General features: G+C 39.0%; 1 protein-coding gene across 8 annotated transcripts in view; it reads right to left on the bottom strand.

Annotated features, from left to right (window-relative positions):
• Positions 1-240: 240 nt before the first annotated feature.
• TRAPPC8 (trafficking protein particle complex subunit 8) overlaps positions 241-26,650 on the bottom strand; it is a 113,285-nt gene continuing 86,875 nt past the window's right edge. For 4 of the 8 annotated variants that reach the window (XM_077810320.1, XM_077810321.1, XM_077810324.1 and 1 more), the window contains 6 exons: positions 21,063-21,242; positions 18,769-18,870; positions 8,224-8,271; positions 6,537-6,682; positions 2,864-2,953; positions 241-1,350 (listed from right to left, as the gene is read on the bottom strand). In XM_077810320.1, coding sequence (XP_077666446.1) covers positions 1,116-1,350; positions 2,864-2,953; positions 6,537-6,682; positions 8,224-8,271; positions 18,769-18,870; positions 21,063-21,242 — 801 coding nt within the window. In that variant the 3' untranslated portion in view covers positions 241-1,115. The remainder of the gene's footprint in view (positions 1,351-2,863; positions 2,954-6,536; positions 6,683-8,223; positions 8,272-18,768; positions 18,871-21,062; positions 21,243-26,650) is intronic. The other 4 variants (XM_077810323.1, XM_077810327.1, XM_077810328.1 and 1 more) reach the window with 1 other exon arrangement.

The following is a 26,650-nucleotide window of genomic DNA, read 5'->3' as shown; positions in this document are numbered from 1 at the left end:
ATGGCCTGCTGCAAGAGGACACTCCAAGCGGGGTTGCCTTCTGACAAACAGCAACTGCAGCTTTTGACTAGAATGCTGTATGTGTACATGGGCTGGAACTGCACCTAAACCAGCACGTCTAGTGTGGATGCATTGCGCCACAGCTATTTACACTAGCGTACAGCTTCTAATTAAGACAATCTTTGTTGACAGGCTACTGCTGTAGATAAGATGCGAGAAAAAATATGCAACAGAAGTCTATACAGTGAATATGGTGTATGTTTTATTCTATTTACAGTACATTTGTTATAAATATAATACATTTCTTGAAAAGCTTAATTAACTTGAGTAGATTTTTTTTAAAACAGATCAACTCAGTTGGTATAGTTACATAATAAAGTGAATGACAATTTAAATGACAATTTCATGGTTGTGAAATAGTGCATTCTGTACTGAGATGAATGAGAAAACACTCATACTGGTTTCAAAATTATTTTCAGAACATCTTCGGTGAAGTTGTGTGTAAGCCATAAGGATCACTGGCTATTAGAACATGAGGACACAATAACAAAGCCCCAAACAAATTTTAAAAACTGAAAAGCGGAAAAAAAAAACCCAAACCAAAAAAGACCCAGTATAAATTGCATTTAACAACCTATCAAACTTCACAGTAAGGTTGGCATTTCTGATTAATAATGGCTTTAGTCAGGAAAAGAGACAACAAGGGTTGTCTTCTGAAATGTCTTTTAATATAGCCACAAAATATATTTAAAACATCATGCTGGAAGTTGTAACAGCAGTCAAGCTGCCTTTTTTATTATTATTATTTGGACAGGGCCTGGGATTCACAAGTAAATTCAAACAGTTTTATAAGGAGTATTTTAGTTCAGTGTTATGAGTATAAATTACCAGAGATGCAAGAGACATTAAAAAGGATATATGCATTTTCTGTCCAACGTGCTTTGCATTAAGAAACAAATTGGCAAGTAGTCTGAATATTTTGCTATTGTCTCCTACACGATCTTTTGTAAGTTAGATGTTGGGGTAACACATTCCAAAACTGGAATAAATGTCAATCCGCAGAATAAGAAAAATCAGATTCTTTTGGTTTTTAGTATGATCTTTCAGGTAATTGGTCAAATGTTATTGATGATGATCAGTGCTGGCATGGAGTTCTGCTGACTTGTTTCAAACAAAGTAACTTGGTCTGCTAACTTGGCAAATACTCTGTGAGTTCCAAGATTATAGACTCCTGTACGAACAAAGCAAGCTTTCAACTGCAAGCTACAGACCTCCTGGTTTTTAAGCTGAAGTTTGTACTGTGTTTGTCCAAGCCACGTGAAAGAACCATGTATTTCTAGTGCTTCTGGACTGAAAGAGAGATGGGGGGGGAAATAAAAAATCAGATATCTACTTCTGAACCTCTTATGCTTAAGTGTCTACCAAACACGCACACATTCGAAATGACTGTCCTACAAAAAATTTTACTTCACTGTGTAATATGTTTCCTGTATTAACTGGTATGCAAATGCACTGTATCTCTGGTGTTTTGGCTGTCCGATGTTTTTGAAAAAAGTGATTAGATGAGCTGACTAGTGCTCAGCTCTCCATTAATTCTATGAACTAATATATAAATGAGTTATTTACAAAATTGTTCAACTGGGATTTCCTGGTGGATTACTGTCCTTACACTCTTCTATCTGTCAACATTTGTATTAGAAGCCTGGCACATGGAGTTTCATACCCATCTGGCAACCCCTTGGCACCGGGCAAATGCATTCTGATTACACTGAGTTTTGCTAAATCTGTCTCAATTATTGCCCTTCAAAATCCATCTCTGGGAAACTTTTCAGAACGCCTAATTGGGACAATTGCTGAGAATACTATTCAGCTATTTAATTACACTAAGTCAAGTTTGATGACAATCAGGCACTTAGAATATTTTTTGGTATTCAACCACTTACATAGATTGTGGAATAAAATATTCCGAGACGAAATTATACACAGAATTCAACCAGCTCTCCCATAGGTAGAGCATCAGAGGCATCTGATTTTTGCCTCTTTCTATGCAACTTCTATTTTAAAAATCTCATTATTTGTTTTTAAATGTTTCTAACTCAGATGCATGGCGCTATTTCCAAGTAAAAACTATAGTCATGTGCAGCAGTGGATATAATCTAAGAACCTGTGATAAGTGCTGTTAAAGAAGTTACAATTTTTGTTAGGATGAGAAGTAATTTGTCAAATTTTGTATTGCTTATCCTACAATATGGATTTCTACACAGTAATTCTAACAAACATAGCAATTACCTACACATTTTTAAAACAATGAACTCTTACTGTACACCATTTTAGAAGAATTTTAGATGAAAATAACTATATTTTAGCATTTTAAAAGTTAACTCTTTTGTTACAGTTGAGAAATTGTCTTAAACAAAATTAATAATTTTTAACGAAAACAACATGTGTGTTGATGTTCCTCTCATTTTGCTGATATCTTCATTGTAGGAAACATTTCCCCAAACCAAGGAGATTTAAGCAGCAAAAAAATAAAATATTATTGTCCCACCTTTCTTTATAATCCAGTCACTGCTCCCAGTTCTCTTGGCAATACAATCCATTTCTGTTTTACTTCCAAATGGACATGGGTTTTTTGAAAAATACTCATATTGCCTTAATTACGTTCTTATTGAGATGATGAAAACCTCCCATTGACATCAATGGGAACACAGTGAGGATGAAAGTCCTATCCTAAATATTTGATACATTTAATACACACTTGATAAAATAATGTAAATAAAATCGGATTAAGAGATCTTAGTAGCGCTGTGACCTATATTCACAATAAACATTTGTTGTAATTTAACATTTAGAAGTTTATTACCTTGTTGTTTTATGCCGCAAATCAATTATTACATCAACATCAGCCTCAGAACAATTGGAAAGTAGAAGAGTGACAGGTACTAAACAAAGGCTGCAAGAGAAAATTTGTTTTACGATGCAAGATTTATACATATTACTGGTCAGTCCTGAGGATTACAAAATGTAACAAATTTATTTTAAAAGAATTCTTATGTTCTTAATTACTCAATCATATAAACATTAAAATACATAGTGGTATTTTGTATGACATTATTACAGTCTAATATCAGCTCCTGCAGGCTGTCAGATAACCATTTTTACTTCTGAAAAAGGAAATTCACTGCAGTATATTTATGCCTGTGACCTCAGAGAAAAAAAATTATCTCCTCAGTTTGTCTAAATGAGATCTGGTAATGCAATACTTCATAGCGTAGCTTGATTTTTGCAAGCTTTCTATAAAAAGATCATGTATAGCAAGGTGCATTAATAACAAATTTTAGAATGTGAAGAACATTTGGCCCAACATGCTGGTCTAAATTTTGACTTGCTGCAATAATATCTTTACACTTTCTCTCCATATATTTCTATCCCGTTCTGCATACTGTTGACTAAAAGGGCTATTTAAACTATTTGCTTTAGTTGCCTGAAGAAATACAGGCATTTTAGCCAGGGCAGGTGAACAGTGCTCAACTCTAGCTGGAGAAGTATGGACATTCGAGTCCAACTTATTGCAGGTTGTTTTTTTAAATTTAGGTATTGCTTTGTATTTAGTATCCTGAAGAATTCTACCTGAATACACTTATTAACACTAATGCTTTTATACAGAACACTCCTTCCAGAAGGATCCCACAGCACCTTTATTCACAAATTTTTCAGGGTCGCGCCCCCGCTTTCTCTGGTCTGCTCCCCAGGAAGGGTAAGGGGGCTGTCATAAACATAAAGGGAAGGGTAAACACCTTTCAAATCCCTCCTGACCAGAGGAAAAACCCTTTTATCTGTAAAGGGTTAAAAAGCTAGGATAACCTCGCTGGCACCTGACCAAAATGACCCATGAGGGGACAAGATACTTTCAAAGCTGGGGGGGTGGGGGGAGGGAGAAACAAAGGCTCTCTCTGTCTGTGTGTTGTTTTTTGCCAGGAACAGAAAAGGAATGGAGTCTTAGAACTTAGTAAGTAATCTGGCTAGATATGCGTTAGATTCTGCTTTGTTTAAATGGTTGATAAAATAAGTTGTGCTGAATGGAATGTATATTCCTGTTTTTGTGTCTTTTTGTAACTTAAGGTTTTGCCTAGAGGGATTCTCTATGTTCTGAATCTGATTACCCTGTATGGTATTTACCATCCTGACTTTACAGAGGTGATTCTTTTACTTTTTCTTCAATTAAAATTGTTCTTTTAAGAACCTGATTACTTTTTCATTGTTCTTAAGATCCAAGGGTTTGGGTCTGTGTTCACCTATGCAAATTGGTGAGGATTTTTATCAAGCCTTCCCCAAAAAGGGGGTGTAGGGTTTGGGGAGGATTTTCAGGGGAAAGACGTTTCCAAGCGGGCTCTTTCCCGGTTATATATTTGTTAGACGCTTGGTGGTGGCAGCAATAATGTCCAAGGGCAAAAGGTAAAATAGGTTGTACCTTGGGGAAGTTTTAACCTATGCTGGTAAAAATAAGCTTAGGGGGTTTTCATGGAGGTCCCCACATCTGTACCCTAGAGTTCAGAGTGGGGAAGGAATCTTGACAGGGGCCAGGGCTGGGGTTGGGTCAGGAATGGAGCTTTGGCCAGGGATGGGGCCTGGAGCAAAGCCGCAGCCAGGCCACGGTAGGGGGCTGGGGCGGGGCTGAGATTACAACTAGAGACAGGGCTGGAGAAGAGTTGGGGGAGGAGCGGGATTCGGTGGCGGCTCCCTCCCCGCCCCCCACAATGGGGACTGGCCCGGGTCCGCCGCGCCCCCAAACGTTCTTCTGCACCCTGCTAGAGGGGTGCGCACCACAGTTTGTGGACCATGAACTAGTGGTCTCACTTCATCACTGAAATGCATCAATAGGATTGCTTACCAGTGAACACTTTAAGACTGGAAGTAAAGAATGCCTTCAAGAACTGACCTCTGCAGGGGGAATTTAGGTAGTAAGCACATAACCCAAACTGGAATATGACCAGAATTAGACCCCTATTTGAATAAGTGCAGGCTCTCATCATTATATCAGTCATTTTTGTACTTCATTCCACTTATGTTAGTTAGTTTCACTTCAATATCTATTGTACTAGCATAAGAATGTAATAGTTAAGTTGCCAAAGCACGACAAGGAAATGTATACATTCTAAAAACAAAACAAAAACATCTTTTTGCTAACAATTAAATCATTAATATCAAGTTTTGTAAATAAAATTCCAAAACAATCTAAATTTGAAACCTAAACTAGTTCCCTTTATTTTAGTTTAATGCTTATCAAAAAATTGACAAGACTGTCAATTCAATAAGAAGCGCATAACCACAAAATAGAAGCTACAGGAACACAATTATCAAAATGAAAAATCTTTTCTACAAGTGCTTTAGTTCATTGGTACTACACTAAGTTTCCAATTTCAGCCATGTTAAACATCCTTTTCCTGCCATACTTTATATCCAACTCATGTTAACATTTGGATATTATACAGACATAGTAACTAAAAATTAATAACTAGAGCAAGAAGTTCTTTTATCTGTTCATTCAAATATTGTCATTTTGCAGCATATAGAGCGTTCACTTTCAACCCACTTCTTAATCACTGTTTATGCTGTGATTTTCTCAGGCTGTGAAGACAAAGATATTATAGATTTCTTCATCATTACTTTCATTAGCTACTTAATGAGTTATCTAACTTAACATTCCTATTTATTTTTAAAGTGAAATTATATAAAGCAAGGGGTAGTCAACTGGCAAACCACAGGCCAAATTCAGATGACCAGATGCATTTGAATGGACCCCGAAACCTTTTAATTTTCTTATTATTGTTTTTTTTATTATTTTCTCTGGCATCTGGACTTTGACTAAACCTTGACCAAGAAATTTGGATCTTGATAAAAAGTAATTGACTACTCTGATTTATAGCAGTGGTTCTCAAAGCTGGTCCTCTGCTTGTTCAGGGAAAGCTCCTGACGCGCCGGACTGGTTTGTTTACCTGCCACGTCCGCAGGTTCGGCCGATCGCGGCTCCCACTGGCTGCGGTTCGCTGCTCCAGGCCAGTGGGGGCTGCGGGAAGGGCGGCCAGTATGTCCCTTGGCCCGCACCGCTTCCCACAGCCCCCATTGGCCTGGAGCGGCAAACCATGGCCGGTGGGAGCCACGATAGGCCGAACCCGCGGACGCGGCAGGTAAACAAACCGGCCCAGCGCGCCAGAGGCTTTCCCTGAACAAGCGGCGCACCGGCTTTGAGAACCACTGATCTATAGTACTTCGTTTTCATTTCATGTGTCCAGTCGTCAACTGATAGAAAATACTATTGTGTTGCAATTTTACCAATACATTTACAAAAAAATCATTTTTTTGCTTTATAGCTTGTGTTTGTGTTGAATTTTTCCTTGTTATTGGCAATTTTATTTTATCCCTTTATTTCATCCTTCCTCAGAGCACGATCTAAAGAGGATTTTTATTAAAGAAACAGAAAAAAATAGTTTCCTAAAGGAATCTGGAAATATTTTAAAACGTCATATTAATCAAACCTTTTTTGATGAAATGAGTGATTAAAGGACTCTGGATAATGAAGACTAGTCTTGATAAGGTTAGAAAGCTGGTCTGGTGTTGGTCTTGTGGGTAGTGAAGAGCTTTCTGGTCGAAAAAACTTTAAGAAAACCATTTCTGGTGATTCCTAGAACACACAAATATTCAGACAACTTCATTTAAAATACTCTTATAAATACACTAACACAACACACTGTACAACAAGGGATTAACCAGACAGATGTTAATTTGAAGGTACTATTTTCTCCTAAGAACTGTAGCTTCCAATAGATTACACTACTGTGTCCCAATGTTTATGGGAGGCAATTAAGGAAATTAATGTGTCTTACTGTTTTAGGTGAGGAAGTGGTGCAATTCTTACGATTGGGCTCCTGTATCACAGGCAGACTATTAAATTTCCTTCTCCCAAAACTGCTTTTTTAAACCAATGTGTTAAGAGTTCTGCAAATATGCATTACTGGTAAGATAAAAATGGAACAATGTTTAGACAGCGCACCAAGTTAATCTTGGGTTTTCACAAACCCAAGGGGAGGTTGCCACTAAGGAACTACAGGTAGCCAGGAAAGCTCCAAAAGTGGGTGGCATTGGGTGGGAAGGGAACATGTGGTAATACAGTACATCTCTAAAGCTGGAACCTAGGAAGCTCCTCCAGAAATGAAAGCTACCTTCCCCTCTAGACAGAGGAAAGCCCAAGGAAGGGAGGTGGTGGAGTACTCTCCCCCTTAGGGGATATCAACCTCCAGGACCGAGGGGATTAGATGATATGGAAAGGTGTAACTTCAGTGCATCACCCTGGCTGCATCTGGTTCAGAATCTAGATGATACGGTACTTGTCCAACACCATCCAGTCTGTTATCTGCTCCAATCAAAGTTACTGATGAGGGGTTAGCTTTCCTTATTCGCTTATGAACCGTTGATGCAGAGTCAATAATTAGTGACATAAAATGCATGCTCAGTAATCAACATGCCAGCAGCTGCTAAGTACAAGGAGTTGATTGATTAATCCCATTTCTGCACTTCACTAAGAAACAGTTCACAATATTCTTAGTTTATTGCTACACTTGTGTCAACTACTTCTATGACAATAATTTCTTAAAATACTGAAGACAAAACACACTATGAGAAACACATTGAGATTGTGACTTGAGTCAATAAAAGATAGCAGGGAAAATCCTGGCCCACACTGAAGTCAATGGAAACTTTGCCACTGACTACAATGGTGTTAGAATTTCACCCAGGAAATTTAAATAATTATTAATTATTTGCATTATAGTAGCATCCCCAGGTCTGGTCATACTAGGCATAGGTCATTAGATGACAGCATATGCTTGAAAAAAATTTAAGATTATGCCCTTTAAACCAAAACTGTAATTCGCTGCACTCAGACCAGCAGCCTAAACGCTCAAGAAGAATATTCTTATTAACAATGGAATATAGTTGGAAACTATCTTTTTAATTCAGTTGGCATTTCTGGTCCTGCTGTAATGGAATCCATCTTGCTGAAAGGTGACACCATGTGTAACACTAGCTATATTTAGAGACTATACAACTCCATGTAGGGTGTGGAGGGAAGGTTATAAGATTTATCTAACTGGAGAATATTCAATATTATCTTGGATAGCATATATCAACACCCTAGAAATTGCTCTTCCCCCTAAAGTCAGTTACCTGTTCCAAGTCCTCCCAATCAGAATTCCCGAGTATTTTTTTAAAACCCTACAAAAAACAAATATCAAAATTTATCTGAACAGACAGACAAAAATCAATAGGATAAGTTACAGAAAAACAGGTAGACAAAGTAAGTCTGGCATCATTACACTTCATTATTTGATTACTTAACATGTTTGAAACCCTTAGTTCAAAGCAACATTACACTGGTACTGAAAGACTGGCAACAGATTGACAATTTAACACCCCAAATTTAAGACTAGTCTTTTGGTTCCTAAATAAGACATCACTTTGACAACCCTCTTTGTACCCAGAGGATGAAATACTAGCTATGCTGAAGTCATGGCACAACTCCCATTGACTTCAATAGGGTCTGGATTCCACCCATAGTTATTATATTTGGGAGGAAAGGCTTTCAAAACACAAGCACTCAGAGTGCTGGCTCTCCACTAACAACATCTCACTGAGTTTCCTTTTCCTGGAGAGTTTAGGAAAATCTAGATAAGAAACCATAGAATTAGAGAGACAAGGTGGATGAGGTAATATCTTTCAATTGGACTAACAGAAGTTGGTCTTGTAAAAGATATTACCTCACCCACCTTGTCTTTCTAATATATCTTGGGACAAACAAGGCTTCAATTGTCATACAACTGTCAACTTGTAAGCAAAAGAGATCTCTGTTCTCAGGAACAAATTTAAATAGAATTCCACTAATATCAATAACGAGGAGACCGATGGCACCTTAAAGACTACCAGATTTATTTGGGCATAAGCTTTTGTGGGTAAAAAAACCACACTTCTTCAGATGCATGGAGTGAAAATTACAGATACAGGCATAAATATACTGGCACATGGGTACCCGCATGGCCCCACAGTATGCCAACATTTTTATGGCTGACTTAGAACAATGCTTCCTCAGCTCTCGTCCCCTAGTGTCCCTCCTCTACTTGCACTACATCTTCATCACATGGACCCACAGGAAGGAGGACACCTGGATTTCAACAATTTCCACCCCACCATCAACCTCAGCCTGGACCAGTCCACACAAGAGATCCACTTCCTGGACACTACAGTGCAAATAAGTGATGGTCACAAACACCACCGTATACCGGAAACCTACTGACTGCTATACTTACCTACATGCCTCCAGCTTCCATGCAGGACATATCACACAATCCATTGTCTACAGACAAGCCCGAAGATACAACCGCATTCGCTCCAATCCCTCAGACAGAGACAAAAACCTACAAGATCTTTATCAAGAATTCTTAAAACTACAATGCCCAGCTGGGGAAGCGAGGAAAGACTGACAGAGCCAGAAGACTACCCAGAAGTCACCTACTGCAGGACAGGCCCAACAAGGAAAATAACAGAACACCATTGGCCGTCACGTACAGCCCCCAGCTAAAACCTCTCCAGCACATCATCAATGATCTACAACCTATCCTAGAAAACATTCCCTCACTCTCACAGATCTTGGGAGGCAGGCCAGTCCTCGCTTACAGACAGCCCCCCAACCTGAAGCAAATACTCACCAGCAACTACACACCACACCACAGAAACACTAACGCAGGAACCAATCCCTGTAACAAACTCCGTTGCCTACTCTGTCCCCATATCTACTCTAGCGACACCATCAGAGGACCCAACCACATCAGCCACACCATCAGGGGCTCATTCACTTGCACATCTACTAATGTGATATATGCCATCATGTGCCAGCAATGCCCCTCTGCCATGTACATTGGCCAAACCAGCCAGTCTCTATGTAAAAGAATAAATGGACACAAATCAGACATCAGGCATGGTAACATACAAAAGCCAGTAGGAGAACACTTCAATCTCCCTGGACATTGAATAACAGATTTTAAAAGTTGCCATCCTTCAACAAAAAAACCTTCAAAAACAGACTTCAGAGAAACTGCAGAGCTACAAGTCATTTGCAAACTTAACACCATTAATTTGGGCTTGAATAGGGACTGGGAGTGGATGGGTCATTACACAAAGTAAAACTATTTCCCCAAGTTTATTCCCACCCCCCGCTGTTCCTCAGAAGTTCTTGTCAACTGCTGGAAATGGCCCACCTTGATCACTACAAAAGGCCCCCCCCAACCCCGCTCTCCTGCTGGTAATAGCTCACCTTACCTGATCACTCTCCTTACAGTGTGTATGGTAACACCCATTGTTTCATGTTCTCTGTGTATATAAATCTCCCCACTGTATTTTCCACTGAACGCATCCGATGAAGTGAGCTGTAGCTCACAAAAGCTTATGCTCAAATAAATTTGTTAGTCTCTAAGGTGCCACAAGTCCTTCTGTTCTTTTTATTGGAAACATTGTTACCATTCAACTTCATAGATTAACTGAATTAGTTATAACACATTTTTAACTTAAATGAGAAAAAGCAAATATCTTTACATAATACCTGATCTCTGTTGCTTGTATTTCAAATGAGCTTACCATCACCTGTACTACTATGATCATGTACCTTATGCTGGTTTCTTCAACGTGGTTTTAGAATGTTTTTTGTAACCACACTAGAATCTCCATCCTGCATTAATATTGGTTTATACAAAGTCTAAGAATTAGTGTGTTCAAACTAACTTTAAATTGTTAAGCCAGTATTAAAGCAGACTTAGTAGACTTGTAAAGGTCTCCCAAGTAAGTGTCAAAAGGTGCTGCTTTTCAACAAGATGGGTGCCAAAAGGAGGTAAAAGCTTTTTTAAAAGCACATTCACCTTCAACTGTTTAAAATCAGTTTGAAGTTTTTGTACAATGAACGTGATCTCAAGAGGTGTTGGGCACCTTCAAGTCCACGGATTCAATGGCAACTCCTCCCAGTCACTTGACAATGTCTATGTGCTTTTTACATCTTTTCCGGATAATGTTAAAAATACTTGGTTTTAAAATTAACTGATGTATTTAGCAAAAAGAATACTTTATATAATTTTACACAAGTCTCATGCAGTTCCAAGGAGAAAAATACATGCTCTTAGCTGAGTTTGAAAGATTGAGATAAATAGGAAGGCAGCAAGAGCTGCAAAGAGAAGGCTCCTGAACCAACTGAGTAAGGACAGAGGAAGCAAGAGCTAGAGAGAAATGGAAAAATCCCAGATTTTAAGTGGTGTGAAGTGCCAGTGAGAACAAAAATAAAGGGATGTGGAGAAATTGGAAATATCGGGAGAATCTAATTAGAATCAGTGAGCTCTCGTTTCAAACCTCAGATTAACGCTATTCCCTCTCCCCCCCCCCCCCGCCCTTTGCCTACTTGTTTGCTCTCCTGTGTTAACTTTAAGTACCATTCATACCAATTCCTAATCATTTTGAAATGAAGGCTACGTGAAAGATGTTATACAAGACTGCATTGTATACTTTGCTCAAACCTAATTTAAAATGAATACTTTTTACATTATTTAGCTGGAAGAGTAAACAACACAGACAGGACTGGGGTGTCAAATTCAGCTGTATGGCTTCAGTGCAAGATTATGAGAGCGATTGGGCTCTGAAAAGCGCATTTTTTTAAACTATTAAAAACTAAAGTCAGAGGAACCCATTTTGCTGGTGTGATCATGTTGTAAAAGAACCCTCTAATAAAAACTGGTATAAGAGTATACTAATACCCACAATATAAAAGTGACAACCTCAAAGTATTTGTCTCGAAATGGGTACTAGAGGGGGAAGATCTCCTGCGTTCTTTCCATAGAGACTCATGATGTGAACCAAAAGTATTGATCTATTTGTAACATCCCACTTTCTTATAAATTATGTTTAGCCTGAATAACCCATCGATACCCAATTTTATCCTCCAATTTCCTATTCCATATATGAAGCTTCACTGGCACAAGCTACCTCCTCCCTCTGAGAACTTACAAATAGTCACTTCACAACTACCAGTTTTTGCCCCAAGGTTCCCTTCTCTAAACCAAATTGCTCCAACCCAGTCTTTGGTCTTGTACAGACTTGGATTTAAAGGTGTGATATTAGCATGTGTTAGCTAACACATGCTGGCACATTTTAAGAGTCTACTATAGATAAGTTTCAGAGTAACAGCCGTGTTAGTCTGTATTCGCAAAAAGAAAAGGAGTACTTGTGGCAACTTAGAGACTAACCAATTTATTTTCTTTTTACTATATATAAGGAACACTACCTTTAACTTGTGCAAACTGGCAGAACTAAAGCCTAGTGCAGAGCTAAAAACCACAACTTTAAACCCAAGCCTAGGCAAGGCCACAGTCTGAGATACTACCTGTATTCAAGTGTATGGCAGAGGCTTGAAACGCTAAGCCTTTGGATCGTTATCGTGCAGAACCAGACATCAGCATGGAAGCATGTCTTCTGGAATGGTGGCAAAAGCATGAAGGGGCGTACGAATGTTGAGCATATCTGGCACGTAAATATCTTGCAATGCCAGCTACAAAAGTGCCACATGAACACCTATTCTCACTTTCAGGTGACATTGTAAATAAGAAGTGGGCAGCTCCCGTAAATGTAAACAAATCTGTTTGTATTAGCAATTGGCTGAACAAGAAGTAGGACTAAGTGGACTTGTATGTGCTAAAGTTTTACATTGTTTTGAGTACAGTTATGTTAGAAATGTAGATTTTTTTTGTAAGTTGCACTTTCACAAAACAAGACTGCATTATTTAAATGAGGTGAATTGAAAAATATTTCTTTTATCTTTTTTGTAGTGAAAATATTTGTAATAAAAATAATATGAAGTGAGCACTGTACACTTTATTCTGTGTTGTAATTGAAATCAATATATTTGAAAATGTAGAAAAACATTCAAAAATATATCTAATAAATTTAAATTGGTATTATATTAACTGTGTGATTAAAAGTAATTTTTTAATCAAGTTAATTTGTTTTGAATTAGCTACAATTGACAGCCCTACTTTTAATTAAAATTGCAACATTATCCAGCCCAATCTCCTTCCAGTCTTATTTTCTTGCCTTGAGATTCCTTAAGCCTGAATTTCTATCCATGTGATCAAGAGAAAAATGCTTTGACAAACAGTAAGGAATATTATAATATGGAGAAGTGGCTGAAGTTGAATGTGGAAAATTAAAAAGTAAAGGATTTCAGGTTACTGTAGGTTGGGAAACAAAGGGGGAGGAGATTGAGGCTGTTGAAAACTGAAGTGAGCCAAGGCAATTATAGCTTGGGAATAGTCACATTTTGAGCTTTGGCTAGCTAAAGCTAATTGGTCACTGCAGATGAAGATGACAGGTAAGACTCCAAGTGTTAAAAAAAGAGCTTCAGTATGGCAGTGTTAGAGGCAGTGGCAAGGAAAGTTCTTACAAATACCTAACTAATTTTCACTGAATTGCAGTAATTCCTATCCTATAATGAGTACTTTCATAGATGGATCTTTGTCCACAAATTTTACATATTAATGGACATAGCTGGTTTAGTACTAGAATATCTAAGCCAACAGTAGAGCATGAACATCCTTTTTTAAATTATTTTATATATTTAAAATATATATATACATATACAGAGAGAGAGAGAGTGTGTGTGTGTGTGTTCATTACTCCTCTGCCTTGGTGGATCCTGCGCTTATTGGCAGATTTGCTCACCTCAGAGGTTCACGGCAGCCCTCAGTTTGGCCACTTTCGTGGCTCAAATCTGCCGTTCACTCAGTTAGCTTCATCACAAGACAACATGGGGAAAAGGAAGAACAATTTCCCACAGTCTCTGCTGATCCACCTAGTGGGTCTGGGAACAGGCCAGAGACCTTCCCTTCTGGTGGAACCCACAGTCCAGTTCAACTCCTCTGGTATCAAGTAGGAGTTGGGGGGATGGAGGATTTGGGGGGAACCCGGGCCCACCCTCTACTCCGGGTTCCAGCCCAGGGCCCTGTATATTGCAGCTGTCTACAGTGGTTCCTGTAACAGCTGCGTGACAGCTACAACTCCCTGGGCTACTTCCCCATGGCCTCCTCCCAACACCTTTATTCTCACCACAGGACCTTCCTCCTGATGTCTGATAATGCTTGTACTTCTCAGTCTTCCAGTAGTATGCCTTCTCATCACAGCTTCTTGTGCCTCTTGCTCCCAGTTCCTCGCACACACCACAAACGGAAGTGAGCTCCTTTTTAAACCCAGGTGCCCTGATTAGCCTGCCTTAATTGATTTTAGCAGCTTCTTGATTGGCTGCAGATGTTCTAATCAGCCTGTCTGCCTTAATTGTTTCCAAAAAGTTCCTGATTGTTCTGGAACCTTCCCTGTTACCGTACCCAGGGAAAACAGACCTACTTAAACTGGGGCTAATATATCTTCCTTCTGTCACTCTCCTGTAGCCATCTGGCCCAACCCTGTCACAATATGTATATGTATTTAAATGGTAGGTTTATTGCCAAAGCTTGTAATATTGTAGGCCAGACAGCTTTTACAGTAACATCTCTATTCAAATGTTCGGCTGTATTATTAGTTTGCTTGAATTGATTCCGTTTTATAAATAAAAACCCAATCCTCAGTTTATATTCATAAATTCCTATTTCTAATTTCTGCTTCATATTATTGCTAGAAACTGTATTGTACCACTTAGTTCTTAAAGAACTCAGTCACACCTGGCCTAGTTTCCTTTTTTTCCCCACCCCCGTCTCTCTTTTTTGTGCTGCTCAAAGGAGTAAGCTACATTTGGCATTCTTTGATTCTAATTTTATCTCAAGAGCAGTTTCTCATGTGTAGACTGGGGGGGGGGGGGGGGAGCCAAGGGGATAAACAGATTCAAATTGTCTGTTCATTAAAGACACTACTACACTACTGCACATGAATCAAGTTTTTAAAAAGCAATGTTGCTTAGCAACATTAGATGCGTCAGAGCACATGGATGTAGCAGCACTGTCAGTTATAATTTCTATTTATAACTTATTAGAACAAAATATTAAGACTAAGATGTGCCAAAACAGATAGCTGACCAATCTAGTCAATATTCTGCATCCAACAGTAACCAAAACCTAATGTAGAATATGAAAGTGAAAACTCCATCTCCTCATAATGCATATATAGACAGTGGTATAATACTGTACATATAAGGGGAAAAATCTTTCTGATTTCCACAGGGAACAAGCTATGCTATGAAGCATATGATATTACTCTTGTGCTACCTAGGATAGCAAAGAGTGATTTAGAATTCCTAATTTCATGGCCAAAAGTTTAGGGAAGGAAATGTATCCATTTGATGTTGAAAGTGCAATTTAATCAGTCTGGTAATATGCAATTATTCATACTGGAATTTGATTAGGTCCAGGATTACACTAAGTTTTTTTTAAACAGTTCTGCTGGAATTATTATGGACTCCATGTTGTCAGCATCTTGGTTTTACAGTCTCCTTGAAAATTGCTATGGTTCAGTCAGTTGTGGATGATAATCACCTGCTGGCAACTGCTGGAAAGGCAATTATATGTTCTCAGTTTAGAAGCATTTGGTAATTGAAAAAAAATGGCTGAATAATTTCTCTCTGAGCAGCATGATTCCACCTTGTAATCTCTTCTGTTCAGTTACAGACAGTGAGGCCAATAGTTAAGGTTGCTCAACACTTGTAAGCCATTGGTTTCAGTTGCTAACTTAAGTCAAAACAGCTTAAATTTGACAAAGTTTTCCATGCCAGGTGTCTGCTTAGGGCTGAATTTTTGGGGGGGTTAGTTTCAGTAAAAATGGTTCAGCCATTTCTCAAAATAAAGCTACTTTTCAGCATGGCAGAGGTTTCTTTTTTTAGTAGTCACAAAATCCATTGTATAAGCCAGTTTCATGATATGAGGATTACACAAGAACAAAAGGCTTTATAATGCGTACAATTTTAGATAAAATAGTGAAATATTTACACAAATAGCTTTTTTAAAAGTACTGACCGGTTACCAGACACTAATGACAAAAATACAACCATTTGTACCAAAATGGTTAAGAACTCGGATGCCTGCTCCTCTTAAGCATAAATGGCATTTGGATACCACAGAGGAAAGATGCTCTTATAGGGGAGGTACTGGACAGGAACCTAGGGAACCTAGGGTTCAACTTCCACATCTGTCACAGACTTGCTACGAGACACAAGGCAAGCCACTTACTCTATGCCTCATTTTCTCATCTATAAAATGGAGTTAATACATCCATACATCCCACAGAAGGGTTGTGAGGACAAATTCATTACATCTTCAGATGCTGCACTGACAGGGGATATGTAAATACCTAGACCAGTGGTTCCCGAACTTGCTCTGCCGCTTGTGCGGGGGAAAGCCCCTGCTGGGCCAGGCTGGTTTGTTTACCTGCCACGTCCGCAGGTTCGGCCGATCGCGGCCCGCACCGGCTGCGGTACACTGCTCCAGGCCAATGGGAGCTGCTGGAAGCAGCAGCCAGTATGTCCCTCGGCCTGGAGCAGCAAACCCTGGCCACTGGGAGCTGTAATCCACAAAAACCGCAGACGCGGCAGGTAAACAAACCAGCCCAGCCCGGCTGCGGCTTTACCTGCACAAGCGGCAGAACAAGTTTGGGAACGACTGATCTAGATACATTACCATATCTGCTTTCAGATGCAATTAGAAAAAAAAATTAGCTCTTGTCCTGGCAAGCTAACAGTATAAATATAGTCAAGTTTGCTATACATTTTTGCAGAAGGGGGCTCACAGGAAATACATACAATACAGATTTAGGGGAAAACAAAATTAAGATAGCTAACATGTAAACAAAAATAGGCAGGATAGTGTTACTTAACTTTTAGTTACTGAGACTCACCTACCTTTACCTTGCACATTACTCGTTTTAAATTCTTCTTCACATTCACAAATACATTGGACTATTCATGTGTTCAGTATTACACTGAGTTAATACAGTTTTGTACACTACTAATTCTTGTAATTACCAATGCTGCACATACACATACTCATATATTCACCACTTTGTTGCAGACCCAAATTATTCATTTTCTTCTATAGCTGTTTTTGTGATATCAGTGAGAACAGATATTTTAAAATTTAATTGATCGATCTCTCAATTCAGTTTGTCAGTTTCTCTAGTTATTTCCTCTGATAATTCTATTTATTTTTATAACTTATAAGTTTTACAGGGAAAGCTACACTAGTGCACAGAATACATCAGAATAAAAAAGATTCAAGCATTTTTATTTAATCTCTTAGTGCATCAAAACTCAAAGTCCTTATTTTGGAAGCAACTTATTTTATTTATTTATTTTAACCCAAGTTGATTGGGTCTTTTTTGTGTCAGAGGGAACTCACCCAAGTTTCACTACTATTATATTACCAGGTACTTTTCTTATACTAACATGCTGACTTCTCTATTGCCTCTTAATACAATATTGTATGTATCAAACTGGATGAAAAAAGTTCAGAGCTCTTAATACAATATTGTATTAAGAGCTCTGAACTTTTTTCATCCAGTTTGATTTTAGTCCTGCAACAAAACTCAAGGAAGTAATTTGTTTAAGGCAATTATGCAGTTACATCTCATCTACATGGTTCATGGGCTTACTGCCTTTTTTCCTTTAACATGAAATTAAGTTAACCATTTTGAGGTCCAGTAATTAACACTACTAAAAATTAAGTAAAGCCAGTAAGTGTTAACACACTGAACTTTAGCTCTTAATAGATTTGTCTGAATATCCTATGATTGTTTAATTAGGTTTAAAAAGCTTGCACATTCAACGACACTCTTCCATATACTTGACGTTCCCATTATCAGCAGATCACTGAAGTACACTAACAACTTCCAAGACGAAAAGGAGTACTTGTGGCACCTTAGAGTACTCCTTGTGGCACCTTAGAGTACTCCTTTTCTTTTTGCAAATACAGACTAACACGGCTGTTACTCTGAAACTTCCAAGACATTATTCAGATCTAGTATGTAAAGAATGTATTTAAAGAATCCTCAGTGCTTATATCAAAAGTATAATTAGGAACTATGCCATACAACAGTATCTAAAATTAAAATTTTATTCATGTCTTTGTCAAACAATCACTTCTGTTGCTTACACTTTTATATGTTAAAAACACCTAGCCAATATTACACGTTAACTCCCTTCAACATTTTGTATGTTACATGGCACCAGCAGAAAACCTCTAAGAGAGTGGTTCTCAGCCTGTGGTCTGCAGGCCTCTTGTGGTCCAATCAGCACACCACTGTGGTCCATGTAAACATTCTCAGGGCCACACACAGGTAGTATATAATATAGTGTGGATGCGGCCCGCATAACACCGAGAGCTGCATATGTGGCCCAAAATGGTAACTAGGTTAACAACCACTGCTCTAAGACCTTAGATGTATTTACGTTTTCCACTGAAAGTTTTGTTTTTATAGTTGTGTCAGTTAAGACTTGAAAGTATGTTGCTGAAATTAGTCTAAAATTAGCAGATTCCTTTTAACTTACAAGATGTATACTTACAAGAGCTTTACAAAATTACTACTACAGAAGCCTTTACAAGGTAATTTCATTAACTTATTTAGATACACACATTTTGGAAACATACCAAACACTTTATAAAGGCTTTTGTAAAGCAAGCAGTTTTTAATACAAAAAAGTATTAGGATTACCTGCTTTTGAGGAAAGGAATAAGCCTCCTTCCCTACTGTGTGAAGAAGAATATGATGCTGGCCTTCTAAAATAAGCTGCTTGTTGTCTTCCACAACATACGCCTAAATACAAAGATAACAGACATTTAATATTTCTTAATTTGCTGCAAACCTCAAGAGTGTTATTCTCTTTTATAATACAAACTTTAGAAGTAATGACTACCTTGCATTTATACCACCTTTTATTTAGAAATATTCCAAAGTACACCATAATCTTTACCAACAGATTTACAAAATTATGAATAAAGGAACCACTTCATCTTCCAATAAAGTGCAATTACTTTGCAATAGAAAGCTAAGCAGCTAATTAATAAATCCCATCTAGAACAGTCCTCTGCGTTGCCTTAACGTTTCTAATTCAAGGAACTGTGAAGAGTGGGTATGCAGTGTATTTCACAAAAATAATTAACAATAAAATTCACTTTAAACAAAATCTCAGGTGAACTATGTAAAATCTTAGGATACATTGTAGATACACTTATTTAAAATCAGTTTTGCTCCATTCTAGCACTGTGGTGTATTTTTAGAATTATTTCAACACTACTAAAGATTACCGAGTCAGTGCTTAGTTAACATTGCAGCATATTTTAAGGGAGATTTTATGGAAGTCTCCTGGCAGCTTTTAAGCTGCTATCATGGGTGGGAGGAACCCGTATTTTCCACTGTGTTTACCAAGGTCCTATTCTGCAGCCTCAGAAAGCAAGACTCCCACTGAAATCAGATCCTAGATGAACGCATTGTGAACTTCAGGGGAAGTCACTTATTTCATTTCAAATAAAGGGAATTTTGAATCTTACTGTTTTTGCAATTACTCTTCATTTGGAACACCACTGCATGTCAGCAGTTACAAGAGTCAACACTTTTTTAGTGTTGCCAACTCCCTCTATAGGAACTCTTCACAACTCTCATTATGAATCACAGTCTCTTGCTACTACCTTGGAAGGGACACTTATTCCCCCCACTGTAGAGGGAGGTAACAGTTTGCAGAAGCTCACTTGAGACAGAGCTGGATCTAGACCTCAGGTCTCTAATATAATGAAGCCAAGTCCCATTTATTTTGTCTTTCAAAAACTACACTCTTAAAAAAGGTGCTGTGTTACACACTAACAGTGAGTGGGCTCTGCGTTATCTGTAAATAGCTAAGCCATATAAAGGATTTTATGGCTCTGCTATTCCTTCTATACTAGGGTGACCAGATAGCAAGTGTAAAAAATCGGGACGGGGGTGGAGGGTAATAGGTGCCTATACAAGAAAAAGCCCCCAAAAATCGGGACTGTCCCTATAATATCGGGATATCTGGTCACCCTATTCTATACTAACAGGTCATGATTTTGTAGCTCAAATGGTAGAGGTGTCAGGTTCAGTCCCTGCAGACAATCCCAAATGGGGGCATTGTTACATTTAGCTATACTGTTTGTAACCACAATCTGCCCCCAGAGCCAGGAAGAGAAACCCTAGAGCAGGAATCCAGCAGTGTTCTACTGCTGTCTAACATGTCTTGCATGTATGGGCCAGTCAATTTAGGAAAACAGCAGGCTTTCACCCTCAACAATTTCTTCCATAACTGAAGTGGAAAAGTCTGGTGCTTCGTGGAAGTGAAAAAAAATATATAAAAGTTAGCATGCAGACTCCCGAACAAATGTTGGAATTTTATATTGCCAAACATAGTATTTAGATTTAGTGTAATTTGTTATGTTGATACATTTTTAGTGTTTATACTTGGTAATTAAAGCCACCCCTTTAAAAAGTGAGTGGGAGCATTACTTCAAATAAACCCTCTAAGAATGTGAGCAAAGTGTGGGAGAGTCTACCTGTGTGTCCAGAGAGATAAAGACTCTGGCTGCATAAGGTTCAAAGAGGTCAGAACTTGATTTACTATCTTTCAAAAAGCAAGCCTCATTCACCCTGAGGAAACATAGGCACATATGGAGGGGACAGAATCTCTCAAGTATTAAGCCAATCACATTTAAATCTAGACATGTTTCAAAAAATGGCTTTATTATAGTAATACTTTTCAGTAGTGAAACCAACCTTGGTTTCCAACCAACCAACCTTGGTTTCAATTAACTTAATTTCCTGTTTTCAGACAAACTAAAGTTTAATGAAAACAAAAGCTAACATTTATCTGCAAATTAGGAGTACATCTCAAGAACATTACATTAGATATAAACAAAATCTCATTTGCTCTTATTTTCTACTAATCATGTTTCATAATCAAGCTACTATATGGATAATTGAGAACAGACCATACATACCTTCCAGAGAACAACAATATTCAAATCCACCTTACTACATTTTTGTATCAATCTGACTGCCTCATCAAATGACTGTTTCACAGCTCCTTGAAACATATTTGATTGTGTGTGTGTTCTTTTTAATTCAGAGGATAAGCTTCGGAAAAAAAAGTCTGCACACGGACTAGCTGAACTGATTATCTGTAAGAAAACACCACATTTTGCTTTCAGTACATGTAATAAACTGATTCAAGTTTAGTCTATGAAGGTGGAATTTCCTCTGTTGTGGAGCTTCTCAGCACTAACTCCCTGGTAAGCAAAATAATCATGCATATGGGCTTTTGCAAATCTTCTGTGCCACAGAAGTTAACTCCATACCAGCTCCAAATAAGCCAGTGTAGAAGAGAGGAATGGAGATAGTCCAGCTCTATCCCATGACCAAGGGGGAACCGAGGGTCTACTGATCCAAATGATAGCCTGCCCTATTGAACTGATCATGGTTTGGGACTCCCCAACAGGCTTTAACTACCTGCTAACTCATGTAAACATTACAACTGCCCTGTCTTAACTAGGCTTTTACCTCAAGTTAACCAACTCTAGTTAGCTAACCAGAATTAAGAACACCTCTTTTGTTGTAGTGCATACTCATATTTTACTCTTATTACATTATTTCAGTCATTTTTATAGGAAGCTCTAGCACTCCTATGATTTGGAGCAAAACACGATTTTTGAAAAGGATGTGCTGTTTGCGATCCCCAGGGAAATCTGGCCAAGTTATAAGCCTGAATATCACAGTTCACTCATGCTTATTAGAGGTTTGTTAGAGTTTGGCAGGTAATTTCTCCAAAGATTTGATCAGCAATGAACATGCGCCATTCCAACAGATCTTCTATGTGGTGACTAGACTATACACACATCACCCCCACAGAATGAATGTGCAGGCTCAATGTCTGGGCAGCAGGACACTGCAGTTGTTTCTTGGGGGCCAGACATCAGCACTGAGACCAGAGACACTCCTGTGCTCTCAGTGCCATCACTTCGGGACCCAAACAGCCCAGAGAAGAAAAGTAGCCTGACTGGCATGCAGAGAGGTTAGGAGAAAGACTGGGAAAGGAGACAAAGGGTTTGTAGCCACTGGACAACACATCCCTCTCAAACCTTGAACTGAATCCAGGATTCTGGGGTCCCAGCATTATACTGTTATCTGCAAACCACTGTGAAACCCACTGGTAAAATCTGTTTCATCCCTCTCTAGTGGCTGGTCCATATTGAGTAGTGTTTCTCAGTGACCGGTCCGTGGATCTCCATGACACAGTTTAGAAAGGCAGCAAGCCGGTCAAAAAGGTTGAGAAACACTGATGCAGAGGAAGACTAACTACTGCTATTTGTTACTTCATTGCTCAAGAGAGAGAGCCCTGTGCTGTCGTGCTAAAGGTTCCAGCCCTGCTGATGACTCTCGAGGGCATCAATATGGTTAAAGTGTTGCATTTGATGTTTTCCTGGAGGCTTCCCAATCCTGCAGTCCTGACTATATAAAAATTTCAACTTTCATTTAAAAAAAAAATTAGTCCTCATGGTCAGAGAAGAGTTTGAAATTGTGTTCTGAGTACACACTGAAAGCTTAGAAACCAGAAGCAAAGAAAACCAAAAAAACTGGGTCTCATGATTTTCTTTTCTTTTTTTTTTTCCAGGCCAGACTAATTTTTGAGCTCTTGATGATAGCAATACTATGGTTCCCAGCATGAAATTAGGATACAACTTCCTGTGTGTATAAAATAGCAAACTTAAAAAACCAAAAAGCCATTAAAATATTAAGGCTGCAAAGTCTATACATGGGGTAATAACACCTCATTTCATTTTCATTTTGCAGGCCCAATCAATTTAACCAAGAAAGCCTCTTTCAATGCCCTTAACTATACCCAAATTGAGGCTTGAACTTTGACAGAGGCAGTGGCCAAAACCCTGGTCTAGGTCATTATGAGGGGAATATGAAGTTGGAGGACAGGAAAAAAAAAAAAAAAAAAAGATATCACTACGATCCATCACTTACTCCAGAACTTTTTCAACCAAATCTCACAGAATAAAGTAGCAGTTGAGGAGTCTGTCCTTGGGAGAAGACTGGACAAGGAGGTGGTGGCAATATTTGGTGCGTCTTCCTACTCCTTCATCCCCACCCTTCAGAGGTCTGTCAAAATGTCCAAACTATATTATCTTGTGCAATGCTGTTAGCTGTTGTGTATTGGCAGATTCTTCAGACCATGGGAGAGGAATGATCAACCCTGGGCTTGGGGAAGTAATAGTCTATGTGTCAGTATAATAATGCCCACATCTGTAATTTTCACTCCGTGCATCTGAAGAAGTGGGTGTTTTACCCACGAAAGCTTATGCCCAAACAAATGCGTTGGTCTTTAAGGTGCCACCGGACTCCTCGTTGTTTTTAATGGGAGAACTGTGTTTCTAGAATGTTTTCCTACAAGGGAGACTGATGAGACACAAGGACTCTATTAAATTTGAAACACACACAGAAGAAATACTGCCCTGACATTTTTGTGGGCCTTACTATATGAAACTGCCCAGGATTTTTACACTTAACTAGTATTCATATTCATATCTGAAAGCCTGGACTAAATACTGCCATTTAAACCCGTGCCAATGATGGGCAAGATACACTAACCATTGAGTAAATATCAGAGGGGCTATCTTACTGCTGCTTATACCTCCTGGTCCCCCTACTCCATTGTCGTGATGAGATGAACCTGCAATTCTATTGCCACTCAGCCACCCAAGTTCATGGTGAGATAAGGCACAGTGGGAACGGTCAGTCTCCTGAATTTTATATAGACACACATTTGGTGCATGATAGCAAGGCAGGCACAGGAGAATGTGACAGAAAAGCCACCTTTCAGAGAACCTTAGATTCCTGCATACTGAGCAGATCAATGCTAAAATGGGGGGAAATTAGCAAGGCTTTGCATTTGGGGCATTTTTGGCCCTGTCTCATGAGCCTTTCAGCCATTGAAGTAAATACAAAGGAACCTGAACACATGGCCTGCTATGTCTCAAACACAGAAGAGAGCTGAAGTCCACATGGAATTGGCATGACCAGCAAGAACAAACAGTTAAAATCTTCAGCCACTGATCGGGTCTGCTATGCTGAGCAATGTGGAGCAAACCCAATCATTAGGAATTTGAGGCTCAAAAAAAAAAAAAAATGTAGAATACAAAAATGTTGGAATTGATGCCCTTTTAAAAAGTAATGACTTGGACCAATTCATTCAGATTAAGATCTATTGTCTTCCACAGACACTTAGCTAAAAGCAATTTTGTGTTTTTCTGATTGTGAAAATATCCCACAATATCTGTATTTTCATAAATTCCTTACCAACAAGTTCAATCAGTACAATTCATACCACCAACATCAAGGCTACAAAGTGCCATGGACCTGTGCAGTGAGCTAGATTGCACAAGCAAGTTGCAATTGTGGCTCATGGCCAAAAGAAGCCACTATAGTACCTGTTGAGTAAGTAGCCTCTGCCTTGTGGCCTCCTTCCCCCCTCCTCCAATGGATTTTAATGGGGGGGAGGGAGGAGAGTAGCCTGGAAGGGTATAACAAAGCAGTGATAGAAAATTATTGGGATCCCAAACTGGTCCCAGGCTCCCCTTCCCCAGCCAGCATCAAGATAGCTTATCAGACACTTTCATCCACCAGGCTCTGAAATCCTCCAACAGAGCCCCTCCCCAGCTACCTCCCAGATACCCCTCTCCCCAACTACTCCCCATCAAATCCCTCTCATTCACATTTTCCCCCTTAAATTTCCCCACACTCCCAGCTGTCCCTGTCTTCTCCCACAAGCTATCCCCCGCGCAGAGTCACAAAACTCACCCACTAACTCCCCAGCCTGAACAACCATCTCCAGTTGCCCTCTCCCCTAGCCCAAAAATTCTGCTTGTCACTCAGGTATGTAATCTTGCCTCACCTTTGGCTCTGACCTCTCTCTAGGACCTGACTTCCACATTATGGCTAACTCTTGCTGATTCTTTCTGCATAAGGCTTGAGAAATAAGACTTAAGGCATGCCTTTCCTCTCCATCATCCAGCTAAAATCCCTATCCAGGGTCTCATTTCACATCTCAATTACTGCAACACCCTGTTCTCTGGCCTGGACAAGTGCAATCTTGCCCCAATGATATCCATTCAATGCTTCTGCAAAGACCATTTTCCTTGCATGTTCCTTTGTTCATGTCACCCCTCTCTTTGCATCCCTCCACTGGCTCCCCCTTTCTCTATTGCATCCAGCAGCTGCTTGTCTTCAATTTTAAAGCTCTACACAACCTATCCCCACTCTACGTATCCTATCTCATTCACAATCAAGGTCAACTCCCACCTTCAGTTGGACCATGATGCCAATCATCCATTTGCTAAATTTTCAAATAAGCACCTTCATGTTTCTCCCATACTCCCCGTCATGCTTGCGAGATAATTCCCATAAACATATGCAAAGCTACTTCATTATCCTCCTTCAAATCCCTCCTGGAAAAAACCTTCCCCTTGCCATGATACACTAACAAAAACTTGACAATGGTTAGAATGCTAGTGTACTCAGACCACTGTCATTGACAATATTATCTCATTGTTTCCTTGTACTCCATCTATTTGTCTATAACCTTCTGTTGTCTCTTGTTATATACTCGGATTGTAAACTTTCATGGGCAGGGACTGTCTGTGAACCACCTAGCACAATGGAGTTCTGGTCCATGACTAGAGTTCCTAGGTGCTACAGTTATAAGTAAGTTCTCCCCCAGACAGCTCCTACCCAGCACCCACCTACAGCCTTCACCAAGCACCCAGCTTTATGTACCTCCAGATCCCATCCTTAGCACAGTTTGTGGCAGAGGGTATTGACCATAAGATGAAGTTTATGATCCTATGGTAAATATGTAAGTTAGTTCACATAACATCACGTGGAACTGTACAAAGCTTAGTGGTGATGCAGAATCTGTATCTTGGCCAGTTCTGAACTCATAGGGATGGTAGCATTAGTTTGCCAAATTTCTAAAAAGCAACAATTTAAGTGCACATGCTTGTCTTCCACTAATGCTCATCTATACATTGAGTACTGACTAAATGTTAACTTAATTTTTACTTATTATAGCTGAACTGATATCTAAGATTGTAAATAAAATTAGATGCTTGTGTTTTACTTGCTGTGAATGACAAGTCAACGATACAAAATTCTGTTCCAGTATATGCACTGCAAACCCTACATTCTTTGATTGTGAAAGACTGAGAGAGTGTCTTAATAGTTTAAAGTCTTATGATTAAGTATTTTAAATCTACAAAAAATGCCACTGAACTGGAACAGTTTGCTATAGATGAAACCAAGCCAACTCACGTTCCTAAGAGGATAAAAAGCTTCCAAATATATCAGCATGTTTTCACAGAGAAATCTTAGTGTTCCATGAAACAGTTCTGTTGAAAATATTAAAAATGCAGAGAAACTGACTAACCCTTATTTCAAGATAACAATCAGCATCTTGTTTCATCTGTGTTCAGATGCAATCAAAGATGATCTGCTAAATAAGCAGACACCAAGAGAAACTGCTACTTCA

Source organism: Eretmochelys imbricata, chromosome 2 (assembly GCF_965152235.1).
Source record: "Eretmochelys imbricata isolate rEreImb1 chromosome 2, rEreImb1.hap1, whole genome shotgun sequence".
NCBI lineage: Eukaryota > Metazoa > Chordata > Testudines > Cheloniidae > Eretmochelys > Eretmochelys imbricata.
Note: the sequence above shows the minus strand (reverse complement) of the source record. Positions and strands in the feature narration are given on the sequence as shown.